General features: G+C 37.0%; 1 protein-coding gene across 15 annotated transcripts in view; it reads right to left on the bottom strand.

Annotated features, from left to right (window-relative positions):
- SYNRG (synergin gamma) overlaps positions 1-17,650 on the bottom strand; it is a 67,140-nt gene that overhangs the window by 18,530 nt on the left and 30,960 nt on the right. For 10 of the 15 annotated variants that reach the window (XM_019732530.3, XM_019732532.3, XM_019732535.3 and 7 more), the window contains 4 exons: positions 15,770-15,888; positions 15,517-15,579; positions 9,771-10,715; positions 585-1,178 (listed from right to left, as the gene is read on the bottom strand). In XM_019732530.3, the coding sequence (XP_019588089.3) occupies positions 585-1,178; positions 9,771-10,715; positions 15,517-15,579; positions 15,770-15,888 (1,721 nt within the window). The remainder of the gene's footprint in view (positions 1-584; positions 1,179-9,770; positions 10,716-15,516; positions 15,580-15,769; positions 15,889-17,650) is intronic. The other 5 variants (XM_019732533.3, XM_019732541.3, XM_019732540.3 and 2 more) reach the window with 2 other exon arrangements.

Here is a 17,650-nt window from a genome sequence, read left to right as displayed (position 1 = left end):
GCACACCCCATCTATTAGAGGGGCCCTGCTACTCAGCTCCAGCTGATTGTCAAGAGGTGGGAATGCAGGCGTCACTACTGTTTTTTAAGAAAAGCTAGAAATCCACATTGTGAAATCTCATGATTTTTACATATTGGCAACTGCTTCACACATTGAAAAACCTTCTTTTGGGTCAATCTAAGCAGGTCTGCAGACTGGGTCCAGATGTATAGCTGCCACACTGCGGACTCTGAATTAAAAGATACAATGTGTAGCCAGGAAACAGGACCAGAGCTAACTTGCCCCAGTGGATCAAATCCATTTTTCTGGTTCTTTTAACACAGCAGACCTCTAACCAAAGAAGCTGATGAACAACAGCCTATGTGCTTAGTCCAAAAGGCAGTTATCTGAGGAATACTGGATTCACTTTAGTTCAGTCTCAGGGAAACCTTTTTTTGATAGGTACTCATAATAGACTCTGACTTTAAACACTGGAAAATCTATTTCCTGCTACACCAGGGACCAACTTTTTATTCTAAGAACAAATATCTAACACCTCAGTGGAAGAAACCATGACACTAAAATCTATGCTGAAAGCTACTCACCTTGAACAGAAAGGTCAAAGGTTGCCAGCTCACTTTTGATCATTTCTTCACTGGATTTCATTTTGCTTTGGGAATTGGCCACTAAAAAGTCAAATTTGCTGATTTTGGGCTTTTCACTTTGAAACTCTCCAAAGTCATCTGAACATTCTTTGGAGGTGTCGTGAGAAGCGCTGCTGAAAGCTGGGCTTGGACACGCGGCGTCTTGGCTCCGTTCAGCTGAAGGCAGGTCCTGTCTTGTGAAATCTTTATAGTCCCTGCTTTCATATTCCTTTTGCTCACTGGTCTGAGGAATCCCATCTTTAAAATTGGCAAAAGCTGGGAAGGTAGTCTCTGGAAGAGAATCTTCACTTGTGAAGGTCGTAACTTTGGAAAGAGATGTCATGGTGATGTTTTCGGAACTGCCAAATGAAGTCTCTTTCTTTTGAAGAACTGAGGCAGCGGAGGGAGATCTGCTTCCTGCTGAGAGGACAAATGGAGAGAGTTTTCTGCCCTGAGATGCATCATCCCTGTCTGACCAGTCATAGCTCGTAAGTGTGCTCACTGCAAAATTGCTACTGTAGGTTCCGAAAGCAGCATGTTTTAAGTCCTCTATATCTGAAAGGGAAATAAGACCCCACAATTAGAGGCAAGCTCACGATTTAGGCAAAATGCCCTAAACTCTGCAGAAGCAAAATGTCTAGCATATTTGATTAGTTTTATGCTATGTTGGAGTTTAACTAAATTTAGAGTTTGTACTAAAATTAAAGGAGCTGGGCTGTAAAATCTGATCTTTAAAAACCCACATTAGCCTTGAGCTGGCATTTATATTTAGTTACAAAGAGTCATTTTCTTTGGATATAAGAATTACTAAAATAAGATAGGTTCATCTACCAATGTGTACACCAATTGAGAACAGGATCATTTAGTAAGTTGTCTGTTCACTTATAAACTTTAAAATATATTTATTACAATATTCCCTGCCTAAAATGTCTCATTTGCCTTGACTTTGTTGAAAAATGTTCCTTTAAAACATGGCCATATGAAATGTACATGAAAAACTAATTAAAAATTGACAGTTTCTCTAAACTAAACTAAAATAATGTTACCTAAGTTTTAATCAATTATTAGGTATTTGTTTCTCAAGAAAGGCCAAATATGAGATTTTAATCAAGCAGTTACTTACCTAGTTGTTATTTTGGTCAGTATGGACATCATATTGCTATGATGGCGTATGAGGAAAGAGAAATCAATCTAATCTACTTTAGCCCCTAAAAAGTAGAATAAAAGGTCTGAATCCTGTGGGCCTCCTATTTCTCCTTCAACTATGTGGCAGGCCCTCATTTTAAAAAAAGAAGAGGAAGAAGAAGAAAAAGAAAGAAATGCTTGGGTAGAAGACTCATTTTACATTCTTAATATATGTTCAAATAATTTAAGAGGTAGCATAACACAGCAGAAAGAATGTAGGTCTTTGATTCAGAAGTCCCTGGGTTCAATTCCCAGCTCTGCCACCTGCGCGCACTGTGTGACACTGGCAAGCTATTCAACTTTTTTTTAAACCTAGGTTTGCTTATCTGTAAAATGAGAAGACCATGTACTCAGAAGGCCTGTGTGGTGACCATCAACTGTGAATGTGTAAAAGATCCCACCCAATGCCTGGCGAGCAGTATCTAATAGCAATATTTGTACAGCATGGTTGCCACCAGCTTCAATTAGTTGTTGCTTTATGTCCTAAAATGAAATGATCTCAGAGTGAAAATTAAACGTCAACTCATCATTTTCGTCTTACTAGGGAAACTTTCTTGCCCATTTTCAAAAAGCAAAACCAGCTGCGGCTGAATAACACTGGACAGGACAGCGTGTCTGGGAGAAGCCTCCTTTTCAGCAGCACTGTCCCTTCAGTCTGGCTGACATGCACTTAGTGTCATTTTAGTGCCTGTGTACCAGGCAAGAAGGCCAAATGCAAGACTCCCTCTCATAACTACAAACATGGTTCACAAGCATAATGCCCCAAAGTTTTGTGACCGAGATTTTCAGAACTAAGTCAACAGGTGAACCAACACTGGGTCATAATGTCTTTCTTTCATAGCAATACAGCATAGTTTCTGAGAGGTAAGGGACTCCTGACATTTCCATAGCTTTTTTAACAGTATACCCCACATCTATCTATCTCACCCTCTCTCCTTCCCTCCCTCCCTCTTTCTCCCCTTCTTTTTCGAAACCCTATCAGGAAGAGGGTACTCAATTAATAGCAAAAATGGAAAACTTCAGATGTACAAAAAGGCAAAACAGAGAAAAGCAGATAACTTTTGCAGAACAATAGTATATTTTCAAACTCTGTAGAAGAAACGGTACCCTTCAAATTTGGCTTATTGAACAGGAGGAAAAAGAAAAGATTCAGGTGAGAATGTAGAGTTTAGAATGAATGAAATAACACTTTAGGTCTTAGTCTCTGGCTGGAGTGTTTTGTTTTCCCCACTACTTAAAGGAATCAGAAGGTACCCTGACTCAAATGGGGTGAAATTCAATCAGGAGGCAGTTAAACACAAGACCAGTCTTTCAAGGGTATGTTCAGAAGAATGTTTCACAATATGGATATTTTTATTATTAGACCGTACTAGAAAGCTCTTTGGGGAACCATATTATGAACCGTTCCCAGAATCTCATTTACTAAAAGGATAGCAATTTTCCTAGAGGCCAAATATAAATTTAATGAAAAGTTAAGCTCCTGTTCAAACATCACAACCAAGTTAATACGGTAATAAAAAGACCCTTTTGTGCAATTATGCAACAAAAAAAACAAGGTTTTTTTTTGAAACCAGAAATGACTAGTGTAATCAGGTAAAAGGCATTATAAGAAATAAGGGATTACCTTAACTGAAGAAGTATTTTTATAATACTACAGGTCTTCAACAAATTTTACTTTTATTACAAATGATAAGCATAACGTTTTCCTTTTTGGAGCAACTCACAGAAATGACCAAATAAAAGACTAAAAAAATCAAAGGAAAGACTTAAAATGAAATATCTTATACTTAAAAAAATAATGAAGCCTGAATATACAGGTTATACTAAAAATCAAGCCTCAAGATTGATTTTAAAATTTTACTTTGCTTATTTACTGATTACAATAGTGTAAAAAAATAATTTACTAAGGTGTAACTCATTTGAACCCAGAAGGCAGTACTAAAACTGGTGTTACACACGAATGTGAGAACACTGTAATCCTGAACCTTAGCATTTACAAACAATATAAAAACAGAGTAGTATTTCTCAGCCTGGTGAATATTAGTAAGCCATTTTTGAAGAAAATGTGGTAAATCAGCTCACTGAGGGTAGGTTAAACCAAGAAAATTCCTCATTTCCCATATTAACAGTTCTGTATCTATATTTTCTGAGAGCAGTCAAATTATATGTATTATTGTATGACGTACTTAAAAATATTAAAGATTCTGTAAGACCTATCACATAAGTGATGGAAGCTGTATCTGGAAAAATAATATGGAATAATCCATTTTATTTTGTAATCACTGAAGTTACCACCGATGGGTTTTCAATTTGATAGCTGAATTCTGAAAATTGCAAGAGAAAAAGGAAAAAGAAAACTGAATGGATGCAATAAAATAAACAGAGAATCACTACTGCATTTCCAATTCTATCGGAGAACTCGGAGGCTGTGCTCGGTTGAACTGCAATTGCACACAGATAATACGCCGAATCGTGTGCTTTAATACATGTATTTGTTTGCAACCAGGAATGTCCTATTACAAACGCCAAGGGAATAAAGTATACAATCTGCTTTTCATCCTGGATCTCAAATTACAACATGGATTTCTTGCTTATGCTAGCAAGTAACCCTATCAGTCTCTTCCATAACCTCTATTCAAATCCCGTCAGACGGGCACAAAAACAAGGCCCTTCTTGGAACAAAGAATGTGAGCTGCCGCTGCAGGACATGCTCTAAAGCTGGAAGCATTTGCCCAGGTGATTAAGAGTTACTGGCTTTTGACAAAGGGGTTTGGAAAAGAAGAAGATACATGGACAAATTCCACTATTCCTAGTGTTTTATATAGCAATAAAAATGTTAATTGGACTGAGGAAGAGTCTTTTAAAAAATTATCATTTAATTTTCAATACTGATGGAATCCAAACTTCATTTACCAAAGCAAACCATGAAATACACATTTCAACTTCTTTCCACCCCTGGTCTTATTCTCCCTTTTGGAATCAGTCACATTCCCATTCTCTAGTCATTATAAAAGCTGGGCTGACTGTGTCCTGTAAGTCTCAAACACCCTGATAGGTGCTGTTGAAGAAAACAGGAATGAAGCGATCACAGTGTAAGGATGAAAGGCTATACAACTGCCTTCCAGTGTTGGCTAATCTGCATAGAAACCTCCCATTCTTCATTTGTACTGAGTCACATAAATCTATGGTTTAAATGCTACTAACACCACCTGTAAGCACCTTCAGGTTTCCATGTCAGGGCTTTACGTTGATAAAGACAACTGGCAATCCTGTGGCTATTTTAAGCCAGAGGAGGCTGCAGGCCAAGAAGTGGTGTCAGGACACATAGTGGGACTGCTCGTGCTCAACATCAAAAATCTCATCAAAAAAACACCAAAAGAGCACAAAGGATGCCTTACAATTGCGGTCTTTTGGCCATGCCAGGGAAAGAACAGCAGCCAGGACACTTTCCTACACATAAAACCCCCAAAAGCTATCGGGCCAGCATTTTCCAAAACAACTTACCAAAAGTATTCAACTGGTGGAGAAACAAAGCTAGAAGCAGCTCTTTAAAAATAAAATAATTTGATGCTTTGATTTATCTTAGGATTTAGCCCAACTTCTTCAATATTATCAGTGTCCTCTTCATTTGCTACTTTTAAAAATCAGCAGGGATTTTAATGTGAACAATAGTGTGATTCTAGAATATAAATACATTTGTACACTATCTCAGGCACTCACTGATGTATGAAGTCAACATTTAACCACATCTTACTTTACTTGGTACTGGGGTAAACAAAATGTAGTTTGTTTGTTTGTTTGAACCTACAGCAAAGAGTTCTTCAAGTCTTTCTTGCAAGTTTATATTATTAAAATTTCCTCCCTAAAAAGTAAATGTTACTCTGGAAACATTAATTGTTCAATTTGTGAATATGATTATGTTTTACACACAATTATATTCAGTCATTTCTGCAGCCTGGTCAGAAACATGCAGAAAGGAGTTAAAATCAAGCAGTCCCAGATGGAGCAATCTAGTATTAGATAATTCTATCGACAAAGGAATTCCTTAGCCAAAGCTACCACAAGATTGGTCATATTTTTGGCACCAGAAAATCCTAAATAAAGGGCAACTAGTATTATCACTAGATGGAGGTTACACCAAGATCTCTTTCTTCCAAATTAGTTAGCAGCACACAAGGTTTTTGAAACCATGTACTATTCAATTTTCTAAAGCATTACACTGTAAAACATGATATTTTTGAATGGCAGACCCAGCTTTTCTTAGAGTTAATCTAAACCCCAATTTGCAACTCTTTTTTCTCAAATGGCATATTTCAGATACTATAAGTGATCTTTCAGGAATCCTATTCAAAATCCTCTTCAATAGTTTAATTTTCTTTCTGTCTCAAATTTTAAAAAAGAACAAAGAATTAAAGCCTCAAATTGTAAGAAAAAAATTTAAACCATGGAAACAACCCTTTTTTCCCAAGGTTTTATGGGTCTTGGGTTTCTGATCTGCAAACAATAATATTCCCAAGGTTTTCTCTATTATTATACTCCAAAATGGAAAAAACGATTTTCCAAATTTGGCCTACTCTGTTGCTAACTTTTGTGCATCTTCCTAGAAGTGTTTTCTTAAAAATGAAAATGTTTAAAGCTTACTTTGAGACATCCTCTAAAGTCATTTATTTTAAGAACTTGCTTTATAAACTAAATGGAAAACAACAGAGGGTGGCTTCACAATACATTCTGAAATTGGAAAGATAACGTAGCTCTACAATTAGGGGATGAAGTACCCCATTGTCAACTCAGAATCAATTTCAGCCCTGAAGACTTCCTGGCATGAACACTGACCACTTTCCACTAGAGATTATCAATCTAAATTCAGTTTACATTCACTGTGCTCAGAAGTCCATCTCAATACCACTTGATCATTTATTTGAAATTTACAGATAATGTAGTTCTTAACAGATGACGTGTCCCTCGTTCCCAACACTCCACTCTCACTTAGGGCCGCCCCTGGCCTTCCTTCCCTGTCCGCAGTGTAACTCCTCCTGGAGACCAGACAGACTGCGATCTTTACAAAGCAATCAAATCTACTCAGCTTCTTCACTGGAAGAAAGGAGTCCATTTTTCTCTCTAATGTGTAAAATAGTGTCAACTTTACACTTCTAAAACAAATGTCTAAAGTTATTATTTTAATCCAGTGCCATGTTAAAAACTTTTATCAATGAACTATAAGAAGAAAGGCTAAAATGTACCAACAGTTTCTTGTAGGAGAAAGGTATTTGAAGAAACAAAACCAACAAAAGGGAAAACCCTCTAATCCAGGAGATGCTACTGCTTTAAAGTTGATGTGGAACAGGTATTTCTTTGGTCTAACACTGAAAAAGTACAAATTACACACATCCCCACACTTTCAAAATATGCCAAAGAATTATTTATTAACATAGGACTTACAGATCACAAAAAAGTGGTACAGAAGAGCTGGAAAAGAAGTCATCAGAATAAGCATGCAGATCAGTATTTGCAGAGGAATATATCAAAGCAAGTTTGAAACGGCACATTCACACAGAAAATATCTAAATTGAAAAAAGGACATCAGAAAAGCAGCCCAAAAATAAATAAATAAATAAATAAGGCGCTGATTAAAATACAAAGATTTTCAATGTCAAAGAAGAGCTACTTTACAGGTAGGTAGGTAGGTAGGTAGCTACAGAAGTCTTGCTAACCCTTTGAGTGTTACAAATGAGGGTGAGCTCTTGCTGCCGACAAAACCAGATCATCTTAATGACTGCACATGAAGATGCTTCAGTGCCAGACAGATTCAATTTAGTGGGAGAACAAATGCAGCCGAGTTGAAATTCTATGCAGCAAGGGCCCAAAGGGTTAAATGCAATAATATGTAGAGAAATCAGGCAATGTTATTAGTATTATCTACCTTCCATACAAAGAATTATAGCAAGAGTTAAAAGAGACAGTATCCCCTTCAGAGTTAAGTTAGGGTTTTTAAACAGGACTAAGGTCCAGAGATAGCAGTCTACTAGGTTTATTCTCTCTTCATCAGCCCACTTCTAATTTCTCCAAGAAGTACCTTTAACCCTCAGACTAAGAGAGCAAGAGATACTGTGGTCAACATGAGGATAAAGGAAACCCAAATTGCCTTGAAGAAGTAAGTCCCTGCCCTTCAGCCTCTACCATACATTTACGCAGCAGTTTTGCGCAACACCAGTGTACAGCTCATTGGTCAGAAACGAACCCCTTTTAACAACCGCTCTAAAGGGATACTGCTCCTTTCCAACAGGAGGTTTACAGATTAAAAGGAGGAAACAATCGGCTTTTAAGAATATCCTCAAACTGAAGAGACTTGGCTTGAACATTACAGGTTCCAAGCTGGGATTGCTCCAAACATACATCAAGGAACGTGGGCACAGAAGATTATTTTAACAGGTCAATCAGAACAAACTCATTCAGAAAAACCAACCTCCCTCCCCAAATAAAAGGAGGGGGAAAAAAAAAAAGACATCTCAAACCCAGATTAGACTCATCTCATAAAGACATTAAAGACATTTAGTGTGGCACTATGAAAGAATATAGGTTACTTTCAGAAAAATAGCTTCTACTTAATAATTTCAAAGTCCAAAAGGCTAGTTTACTTGTTATGAGACTTTTAAATAAAAATCAAATATTGTTGTCCAGAAATGGAGCACTTTGCAACCAACTGCACAAGCAGCTCATACAAAAAATAGAAACAAAATCACTCCATCAAACAAACAGCAGCCAAAAGGAAAAAGAAAAGGAAAACATTGGAGGAAAAGTACAAAAAAGGAAGTAGACACACAGGAGCTCTACAGACAGCCCCCTGCACTTGGAAAAGGCCTTAGCAAGTAGCAATGTAATGTCTTTGAAAACTTGCTCCTAACTCAGCACCCCTGTTTAAGGATACTTCCAACATGTCAATAGCCAAAGGATGCATGCAGTTTTGTTTTCTGACTTACCAATTTGATATATGCAAAAGTCATAATACTTACAATTTCTGCCTGAATCTGTAAACTTGGAAGTGTGTTATATGTCCCTCTCTAGTTAAAAAACAACAAACCCTTCATATGCATAATAAATTTTCTAGAATACAGTAATACTGAGATATTTCTCATTATGAAAGGCCACAAAATAGGTTTATCTTTCTATATACATATCAAATAACAAAACAAAATAAAAACTAGGACACTTGGGAATCTAGTTTTTATGACAAGAAGTTAAACTAGAGAAAAAACTGCTACATGTAAATCCATACAGAATTTTACGAGGTCTCCCTTATAAGATGCTCTCAAACCTTTTATGAGAAAATGAGTAGTTACCCTATTCTACCATCTATAGATTTGTTACAGTTTAATACTTCCAGTAATAAGAGTTAACACTGAAAACTGCACCTGAATTCCACTAACAACTCGTGCCCTCCTTCTTGCCAGAGACTGGCACACAGGACATCCATATACAAGCTCTTTCCCTCTTCTTCTCTTGTAGGGACAAGGCAAACTGCACTACAACTGGCTAGACATTTTTACTTTCTTGACTTAACAAGAGTTAATGTCTATAAACCAAACGGAATAATATACTGTTTTGGCAGCTGCCAAACATACCCAAGAGCGGAAAAAAGGGGAGGGAAACACTGACCTTTTGGCAACGTGGGGTTCATTTAGCAGTGGATTTTTATGTGCCTCTAACACCAAGTTGGTATTAGATTTCAAAAATAAAAATATTTTAGCTATCCAATCTAAGTTCCTTAGTTCATGGTGCCCCTATTTCCAAGTATCCACAGAATCACATATAACACTGTTTTAAGGGGACTGGCCCCAAAGAGGTTACTTATTAGAAATCCATAAAGGTTCAGAGCCAGGGCCTCCTCTTCCATAAATCCACACCCACAGAACCATCTCTGCCATCCACGTCACCGTCACCAGAGCAATCGCACCAATTCCTCACCTGCAGCAGGCGGATGCTGGCCACTAACTGTCGGTAAATCCAAAGAGCTATCAGACATGACATGTTTAAGATCTCCTCCCACATCCGCCAGTTTCATGTCAAACTGAGCAGAGAGAGCATCTTCAGAATCCTCCTTGCCAACGCTGCTGCCACCGATGGAAGGGAGATCCAAGGATTTCACCGAAGCGGAATCTTCTTTGGTGTGTCTGAACGCCACCTTCTCTCCCAGGGATTTGTCCAAGTTCATGGAAGAAAACGTACTGGAGTGGAAGTCGGCAAAACCATCATCACTTTTTCCCGAAGGAGTGCTATCTTTCAGGTCTTCAACCCCTAGGCCAGAGCCTTCCAGGGAAAGTTGTTTGAAGACATCGTATTTGGTAGATGCTGCAGCTGGGTTCTGCCCGCCCTTCACTGTGCTGCTGGCGCTGCTGGGAAGAGGAACGGGACTAGCTTCCTCTTTAAGGGCATCGTATTTGTCATCTGCCTTTTGCTCAGATGAAACAGAGCTGTTACTGAAAGCCATGAAGTCTGCAAAGTCATCCTGCTCCCCAACAGATGCTGGACTAGAATACTCCCCAAAAAGGTTGAATTCTCCAAAATCATCAGCCAAACTAGAAGACTTGGTTGATGCCCACGCGGCCGTAGCTGCCGCAGAGCCTGCTGGCGGGGCTCGTGCAGAAACAGGTCTTGGTGCACTAACTGCAGCTGAAAAAGACAATGGTTTCTCGCTGCTGCAATTAACTGAGGAAAACATGTCTAAGTCTGCTAAGTTCAGAGGATTTTTCACTTGTGTTTGTTGTTTCTGTTGTATAGCTCCTGAGGGGAAGGCTGCTGGAAAAGTTTTGTCTTTTGTTGGTGGCTCTAGTGGTGATATACTATCGGCAGTTTTAAAATCGGTGAAACCATCATCAGTTCCTGCAGATCTAAATTCTGCAAAGTTTTCTCCTAAAAGAAAAAACACAACTAAATAAATGCGACTGCTGAGTTGAAAACCACATGATGCACAGCATACTAACTGACGGACATACTTTTATACACTCTCCCCTCACTGACTTGACATAATTTAACCACAGTTTGAACCCTACCAAATATCCCTTCAGAAACGACTTATTTTTTTCTACTTTGAAGGGTAATGATACAGAAAAACTGAAAATCAAACCGAGAGCACCTAACTGTCATTTTCACTCACTCCTTTAGTGTGCTGTGCCAGGTCCTTGGGTTTGCCAAAAATCACTGCTCCCAGGACTTTTTCTTGCTATGGCTAGCCAGTCAAGTGTACAATAGAATAAAAAAATCGGTGCTGGAGGTTACCGAAGAGAGGCATATTAAAAGAGTGGCCCTTTAACGATAAAATGTGTTACATGGTGACCAAGCAGGAAGACTGTATCACAGGTATCAATGAAGTAAAGGAGAAGTCCTGCACCTGACATTTAGGATGTACACCACTTTGCTCACTGTGTTTAGCGCAGCATTAGATGCCAGGTGGTCTTGCTCAAGCATGTGTAGGCATTAATTTGAAGGCAACTGTGATGAAAATTTTTGAAAAGGTATCTACTTATTTACCAAGCATTCTGGCCAAGGGCACATTTTAAAGCAGCTTCTTTCTATACTCTTTAACAAATAAGCTGAATGTCACAGAAAAGAGATCTGTGAGCACTTGGCTTTTTCTTGAAATCAGCTATCTCACTGTACCAATGAATGCTTATTCTTATTTATTAAAATCATAGGGACTCGAATACCAGCCCTATTATTAAAATTTAAAGTATCAACTCTATTATTCAAAGGACGTTATTTAAACTTTAGCTTATATTGTGCTACTCTTAGGATGAGGTTACTGAGAGTTTTTATTAAGTTTTTAGAAGAATAGGTGCTAATGTCTTTCTCACAAATAATTAAATAGACTCAGTTAAGACACTGATAAAAATCTGGAGCCATGATTCTTATTAGGTTTTCTATTCTTTACCATCATAGCAATCTGCAGACAATCTTAGTTTTCTAGTGGTGTCTGAAGGTCTTCCATAAAATCCACTAGGTTATACTAGGTAATGAAAACCAGAGATAAACCAAATATAAACGTAGCTATACCAACATCACTTATTATTTAAAAATATGAGTGCCATATCTAGAGAGTTATAAATTAAGTTACAAGCTTTAATTTTTTATCTACTTTTTAAATTCAATTTCCCCCTAAAAATTAGATATAGAAGCATATGAACTATAAAAGTGTACTTAAAATCAAAATTCAATTCTTAAAATTGTCATTAAAATACAGGTTTTAAATATGTTGTACATATAACATAATATCTACATGGATATATCATATGAAATAAGCATAGACAACTATGGAAGCTGATTTTTCTTTCTAATCTGAGATACTTAATCCATTTACCAGCATAATTCATCAACACAGAGAAATCTATTTAACATTAGGGAAATTTTAGAAGGAGAGGAAAGCATTCAGAATTCCTGTATTTTATGTTTGTAAGACATACCATCAATAAAACTAAAGTCAATTTCACAAATTGACAGGAGAAGCAGATGTAAAACTTAAAAAAAAATCACCTTAGTACTTTAGGCAAGTATATCACTGATAATATTTGTATTATTTCTGCAAATGAAAAAATAATAAGCAGCCAATTTTGTAACAGCCTAAATTTTTGGTGTGCTGCTTTGAAATATCTGTGAAATTGACAAGTTTTGCTTTGTTATTTTTTGAAAGAAATCACCACAGCAAACTAAACTTACTGATGAATTGTTAACTTTTCCATTAGAAATGTAAGCTGGGTGAAAGGGTTAAAAAGAAATAAAAATGGGTGGGTTTACAAGTTCAAAAACAAAGAGAATTTTTGGGTAAATAATTTAGTTGCAGTCATTTGAAACTTGCATATCAGAAGGTACATTAAGCATATTACTTCATGGGTCGCTGTTCAGTTCACTTCTGAATCCTCCTAAGTTTCCCTCTCTAATTGCCACTTTTAGGCCCTAAAAAATATTTCAAAAGAGATCATTTTTTGCTAAAAGTTCAATAAGAAGTGTCACTTCTCTACATAGAACATTTTCTTCTTTGACTTAGTGGTTTAAATCGTAGGGATAGAAAAAAGGAAATTTTTTTAAATTTGCTAAAAGCCTTTCTTTTTTAAATTAAATTTATTGGGGTGACAATAGTTAGTAAAATTACATAGATTTCAAGTGTACAATTCTATAATACATCATCTATATATCACATTGTATGCTCACCACCCAGAGTCAGTTCTTCCATCACCGTATAATTAACCACCCTTACTCTCTTCTACCAACTCTCCTCCCCCCATGCCCTCTGGTAACCACTAAACTGTTGTCTGTATCTATGAGTTTTTGTTTGTCTTGTTTCTTTGTTGCTTTCAGTTTTATATCCCACATATCAGTGAAATCATATGGTTCTAGGCTTTTTCTGTCTGACTTATTTCATTTAACATAATAATCTCAAAATCCACCCATGTTGTCGCAAATGGCAGTATTTCATCTCTTCTTATGGCAGAGTAATATTCCATTGTGTATATATACCACATCTTCTTTATCCAATCATCTATCAAAGGACACTTTGGTTGTTTCCATGTCTTGGCCACCGTAAATAATGCTGCAATGAACATTGAAGTACATAGATCTTTATGGATATATGTTTCCAGATTTTTCTGGGTAGATTCCCAGGAGAGGGATTGCTGGGTCATATGGTAGCTCTACTCTTAATTTTTTGAGGAACCTCCATATTGTTTTCCATAGTGGCTGTACTAATTTACATTCCTACCAGCAGTGTATCAGGGTTCCTTTTTCTCCACAGCCTCTCCAACACTTGTTATTATTTGTTTTGTTGAGGATAGTCATTCTAACAGGTGTGAGGTGGTATCTCATTGTAGTTTTGATTTGCATTTCCCTAATAGCTATTGATGTTGAGTATTTTTTCATTTATCTGTTGGCCGTTTGTATGTCTTCTTGGGAGAAGTGTCTGTTCAGGTTCTCTGCCCATTTTTTAACTGGACTGTCTGTTTTTTTGTTGTTGAAAAAAGGAAATATTATTAACCTCTGTCATTTAGTAATCTAAGAAACCCACAGCTCGGAACATAATACTATAAGATTCTTCATAAATTCTAAGATACTAACATACGATGTTTCCCTGAAAATAAGACGTAGCCAGACAATTAGCTTTAATGCGTCTTTTGGAGCAAAAATTAATATAAGACCCGGTCTTATTTTGCTATAAGACCGGCTCTTATATAAGACCCGGTCTTATATTAATTTTTGCTCCAAAAGACGCATTAGAGCTGATGGTCTGGCTACGTCTTATTTTCGGGGAAACACGGTACTTGGATGAAGTCAGGCCAGTGCATTTTTAATGCAAGTAGAATAAAATATATTCTTCTAAAATGAACAGAGTTGGCACCTCTACTTAGAAGGCCTTACAGTTAAAGATAGGAATGAAAGCAAGCAAACAAAAATGCCAACAACAATCTGGGATTCTGTTAATAAAGTACTGTCAAAGCAAGACAAAGGTGCTGCTTACATTTTGGTTGCACCATTGTCTTTCCCTGGAATAACATACGTATGGTATGATCATCAATACCATACTACACACAGAACCCTGGTATCACACCACGCTCTTTACTCCACACTTGCCTTGGCCTAAGAATTGATGAAAGCGTTGCTAGGAGTAAATGACAAACTAACAAGCCAAAAGTTCCTCTAGGGTTTACCTTTGTAATCCTAATACCTAATACAGGTACAGAGGAAGAAATAGTTATTATGTCCTAAAGGCTTGAATGAAACACAAGGAAACATTTCTAGAATCTAAGAGCTATAAGGGACTGTGTTTTTAGAAGATGTGAGTTTCCCTTTTCACAGATATTTAAGCAGTACACTCTCTAACTTTCACACATACTTTATCTTTCCTATAGTCTCCTCCCACCCCCTACTCCCAACCCCATCCCCTGGGCAGAAGGGTGAGAACAAATGATTGCTGAAGGATATTCCAAATTTGGGCATTCAGTACACAAAGGTAGAATGTGTTACTGTTCCCAGGAAGAAATCCTCATTAGAGCATACAAATTACACAGCGTGCACAGTTAAGCTTTGAAGGGCACAATTTGGCCTATGCATTACCTAAACCCTACACATCAGGTTTATAGCAGCATTTAACCACAAACATAACTTTCAGCCTTTACATACATGGCTCTCAAATCATCATTCTATAGTCCTTTCCAGTCTATTTAAGCCCTTCTATCAGAGGTGGGAACCACATATGCACATAGACCCTTCTCACTTCATCTTATTAAATTATAACCAATTTTGAAAATCTTGAAAAACAAAAGACTAGTTGCTGCCTTTTGTATAGTCCACAGATTTCTGTACTGCCAAAAGTTCAAGTCAAGTCTTGTTGAACATTATAATAACCGAAAACAGTCACAGCCTTCCACTTGATACAGGAGTCTAACTTGGCTTGAAGGCTGTCGATGAAAGGGAACACACCATTGTCAGAGGAAATTACACTAATTCGGGGTTTGCTATACATTTTAGAAAATAATTTCCAATAACTGAACCACATTTTGCTTCCTTCTAATTTCCAGAGTGACACACAAATACACATACACACACAGAAAAAAAGCCCACATAATAAAATAAAGGCATGTTCAGCAGCATCACTGAAAAAAACCATCCAAGATTTCTTTTATTAGAAATTGAAATAATTTATCCATTTAAGGAATCAAAAACTTACCTGAAGATTTACTTTCTGCTGTCTGTTCAAGTTCTCTGAAAGCACGATATTTATCACCAGGCTCTATGATGAAGAGACAGAAGCTCAAGTAAGGTCAGGAACCTGGAGGTCACAACTCAAACAAGTAAGGCCGCCTGGGACAGCCAGACACACTCGGCATATGGTATAAGCATTTTACACATTCACCATAACAGACCACTGCTAAAAACAAAGATGTACATTACAGGTCTATGAATTTAGGAACTGCTTTTACCTCCAAATGGAACAGTATTTTCAGAGGACTTGTCAGCTGCAATTCCTTTAAACACAGCGTATTTATCCATTGAAGCCGATGCTTTAGTGCCAGAAAATGGCATCAACAAAGACGGGGCACTGAAAGGGAAAGAAAGAAATATTTCTTAATGACTAGAACATTGAGTCCTTCCCTTACCATCAAGTAGGAGCTTAGAATTAAAATGGCATATAGGTACCTAGTTAAAACTCATGGCTCCCTGCTTTAAAAGTTAGAAACTAGACGTGTGTACGTGTGTGTACCACAATGATTAAAAACAACATCCTTTTTATTGAAAAATATATTGAAACAACACTCAACCAATAATTTTTTTCTAGATGCTGATTAGCATCTTTAATTTGATCAAAGATTATTAGCTGCTGACCATATAATCATCTCTTTAAGCCATAGAAACAATTGGAATGGCATTGGAAATAGATTATTATAGAATGATGACCTCCTGCAATTTTAACTTAAGGTCCATGAAACTACAAAAGTGAACAGCTTCAAATAGGTATACCCAATATTTTAAAGTAAATTATGTTAACCTTAATAGGAATTATTCTCTAAAATGGGGTCAGAATGCAGAGGTGGAATAGTTAAGATAAAAATCTATTTATGAAATGTTCAAGCCAAGATGTAAACTGCTCCTCTTTGATCACACCGCATTGCTTACTAAGGCAGAAGTTCAGACATCTGATAAGCAGCACTGGAGTTAATGCAATTTGCATTTTTACAAGGCTCCAGAAGCTATCTTTGTAGCAAAACAACAATCACTTTAAAATTAGATAAAGATACTTCTGCCTGTGGACATATTTCTCCCTGGATTGAAAAACAGCGTAATGAGTAGTATCAGTGCGGGTAATTCGTGGATGGCTTAAACACATACTATAAAAGCATTGCTTTTTTCCCCCTTCTTATCAGACCCAGGCAGCTCCCAGGAACAACCACCTTTACATATGAATGACTGCATTCCAACACTGGTTTATGTCATTCAATACTTCCCCCTTCCCCCCACCCCCACACGTTGTATAAATGGATTTCTATTGAGTTCTTTGCCCTGGAGCAAAAATCTTTCCACAGTCATTTAAATCTTATCAGTGGCCTCCAAGCAAGGTAAGAAACCCAGTTCTTGTACATGCATGCTAACAGGGGGTCTGCAGTGCTTTAGGACGTAGTGCTATCAAATATTGTAATTTCACATCACTACCAAACGGCAGCCACAAACCGTGCTTCCCTGAAAATAAGGCCTAGCCAGGCCACCAGCTCTAAAGTGTCTTTTGGAGCAAAAATTAAGATAAGATCCGGTCTTATTTTAATATAAGACCGGGTCTTATGTAATGTAATGTAATATAATATAATACCAGGTCTTATATTAACTTTTGCTCCAAAAGACACATTAGAGCTGATGGTCCGGCTAGGTCTTATTTATTTTCAGGGAAACACGGTAAGAGAAATGGAATATGTATCTTGACAAAAACAAGTTCCAAAAATAACCAAAGAAATTCACATTGCTTACTCAAAGTCTGGTATGTTAGAAATATCTAAATACTTTTTTACAATGATGGAAAGGTGTTGAGAACATACTGAATCAGTTACTGTACCTAAAAGTTAAGCTACTATAAAAAACATTACAGATGTTTATGCAACTGTCTATCCAAACCAACAAAACAAAAATATGAAGGCCTAACAGCCACTGATCTCAAATATAAGAGACACGAATAATCATATCTAATTTCCGAATTATGATTTCTGTGGAAAATCAATAGTACATTATATTGCAAAATATCAAATTATGTGCCCCTACCTAAAAAGCTTTCCAACAGCTAAAGTTCTAGATCTATTACGAAGAACAAAGTAATC

The sequence above is a fragment of the Rhinolophus sinicus genome, chromosome 12 (assembly GCF_057876585.1).
Source record: "Rhinolophus sinicus isolate RSI-liver-muscle chromosome 12, RSI-T2T, whole genome shotgun sequence".
NCBI lineage: Eukaryota > Metazoa > Chordata > Mammalia > Chiroptera > Rhinolophidae > Rhinolophus > Rhinolophus sinicus.
The sequence above is the reverse complement of the archived record's forward strand: the minus strand, read 5'-3'. Positions and strand labels throughout refer to the sequence as shown.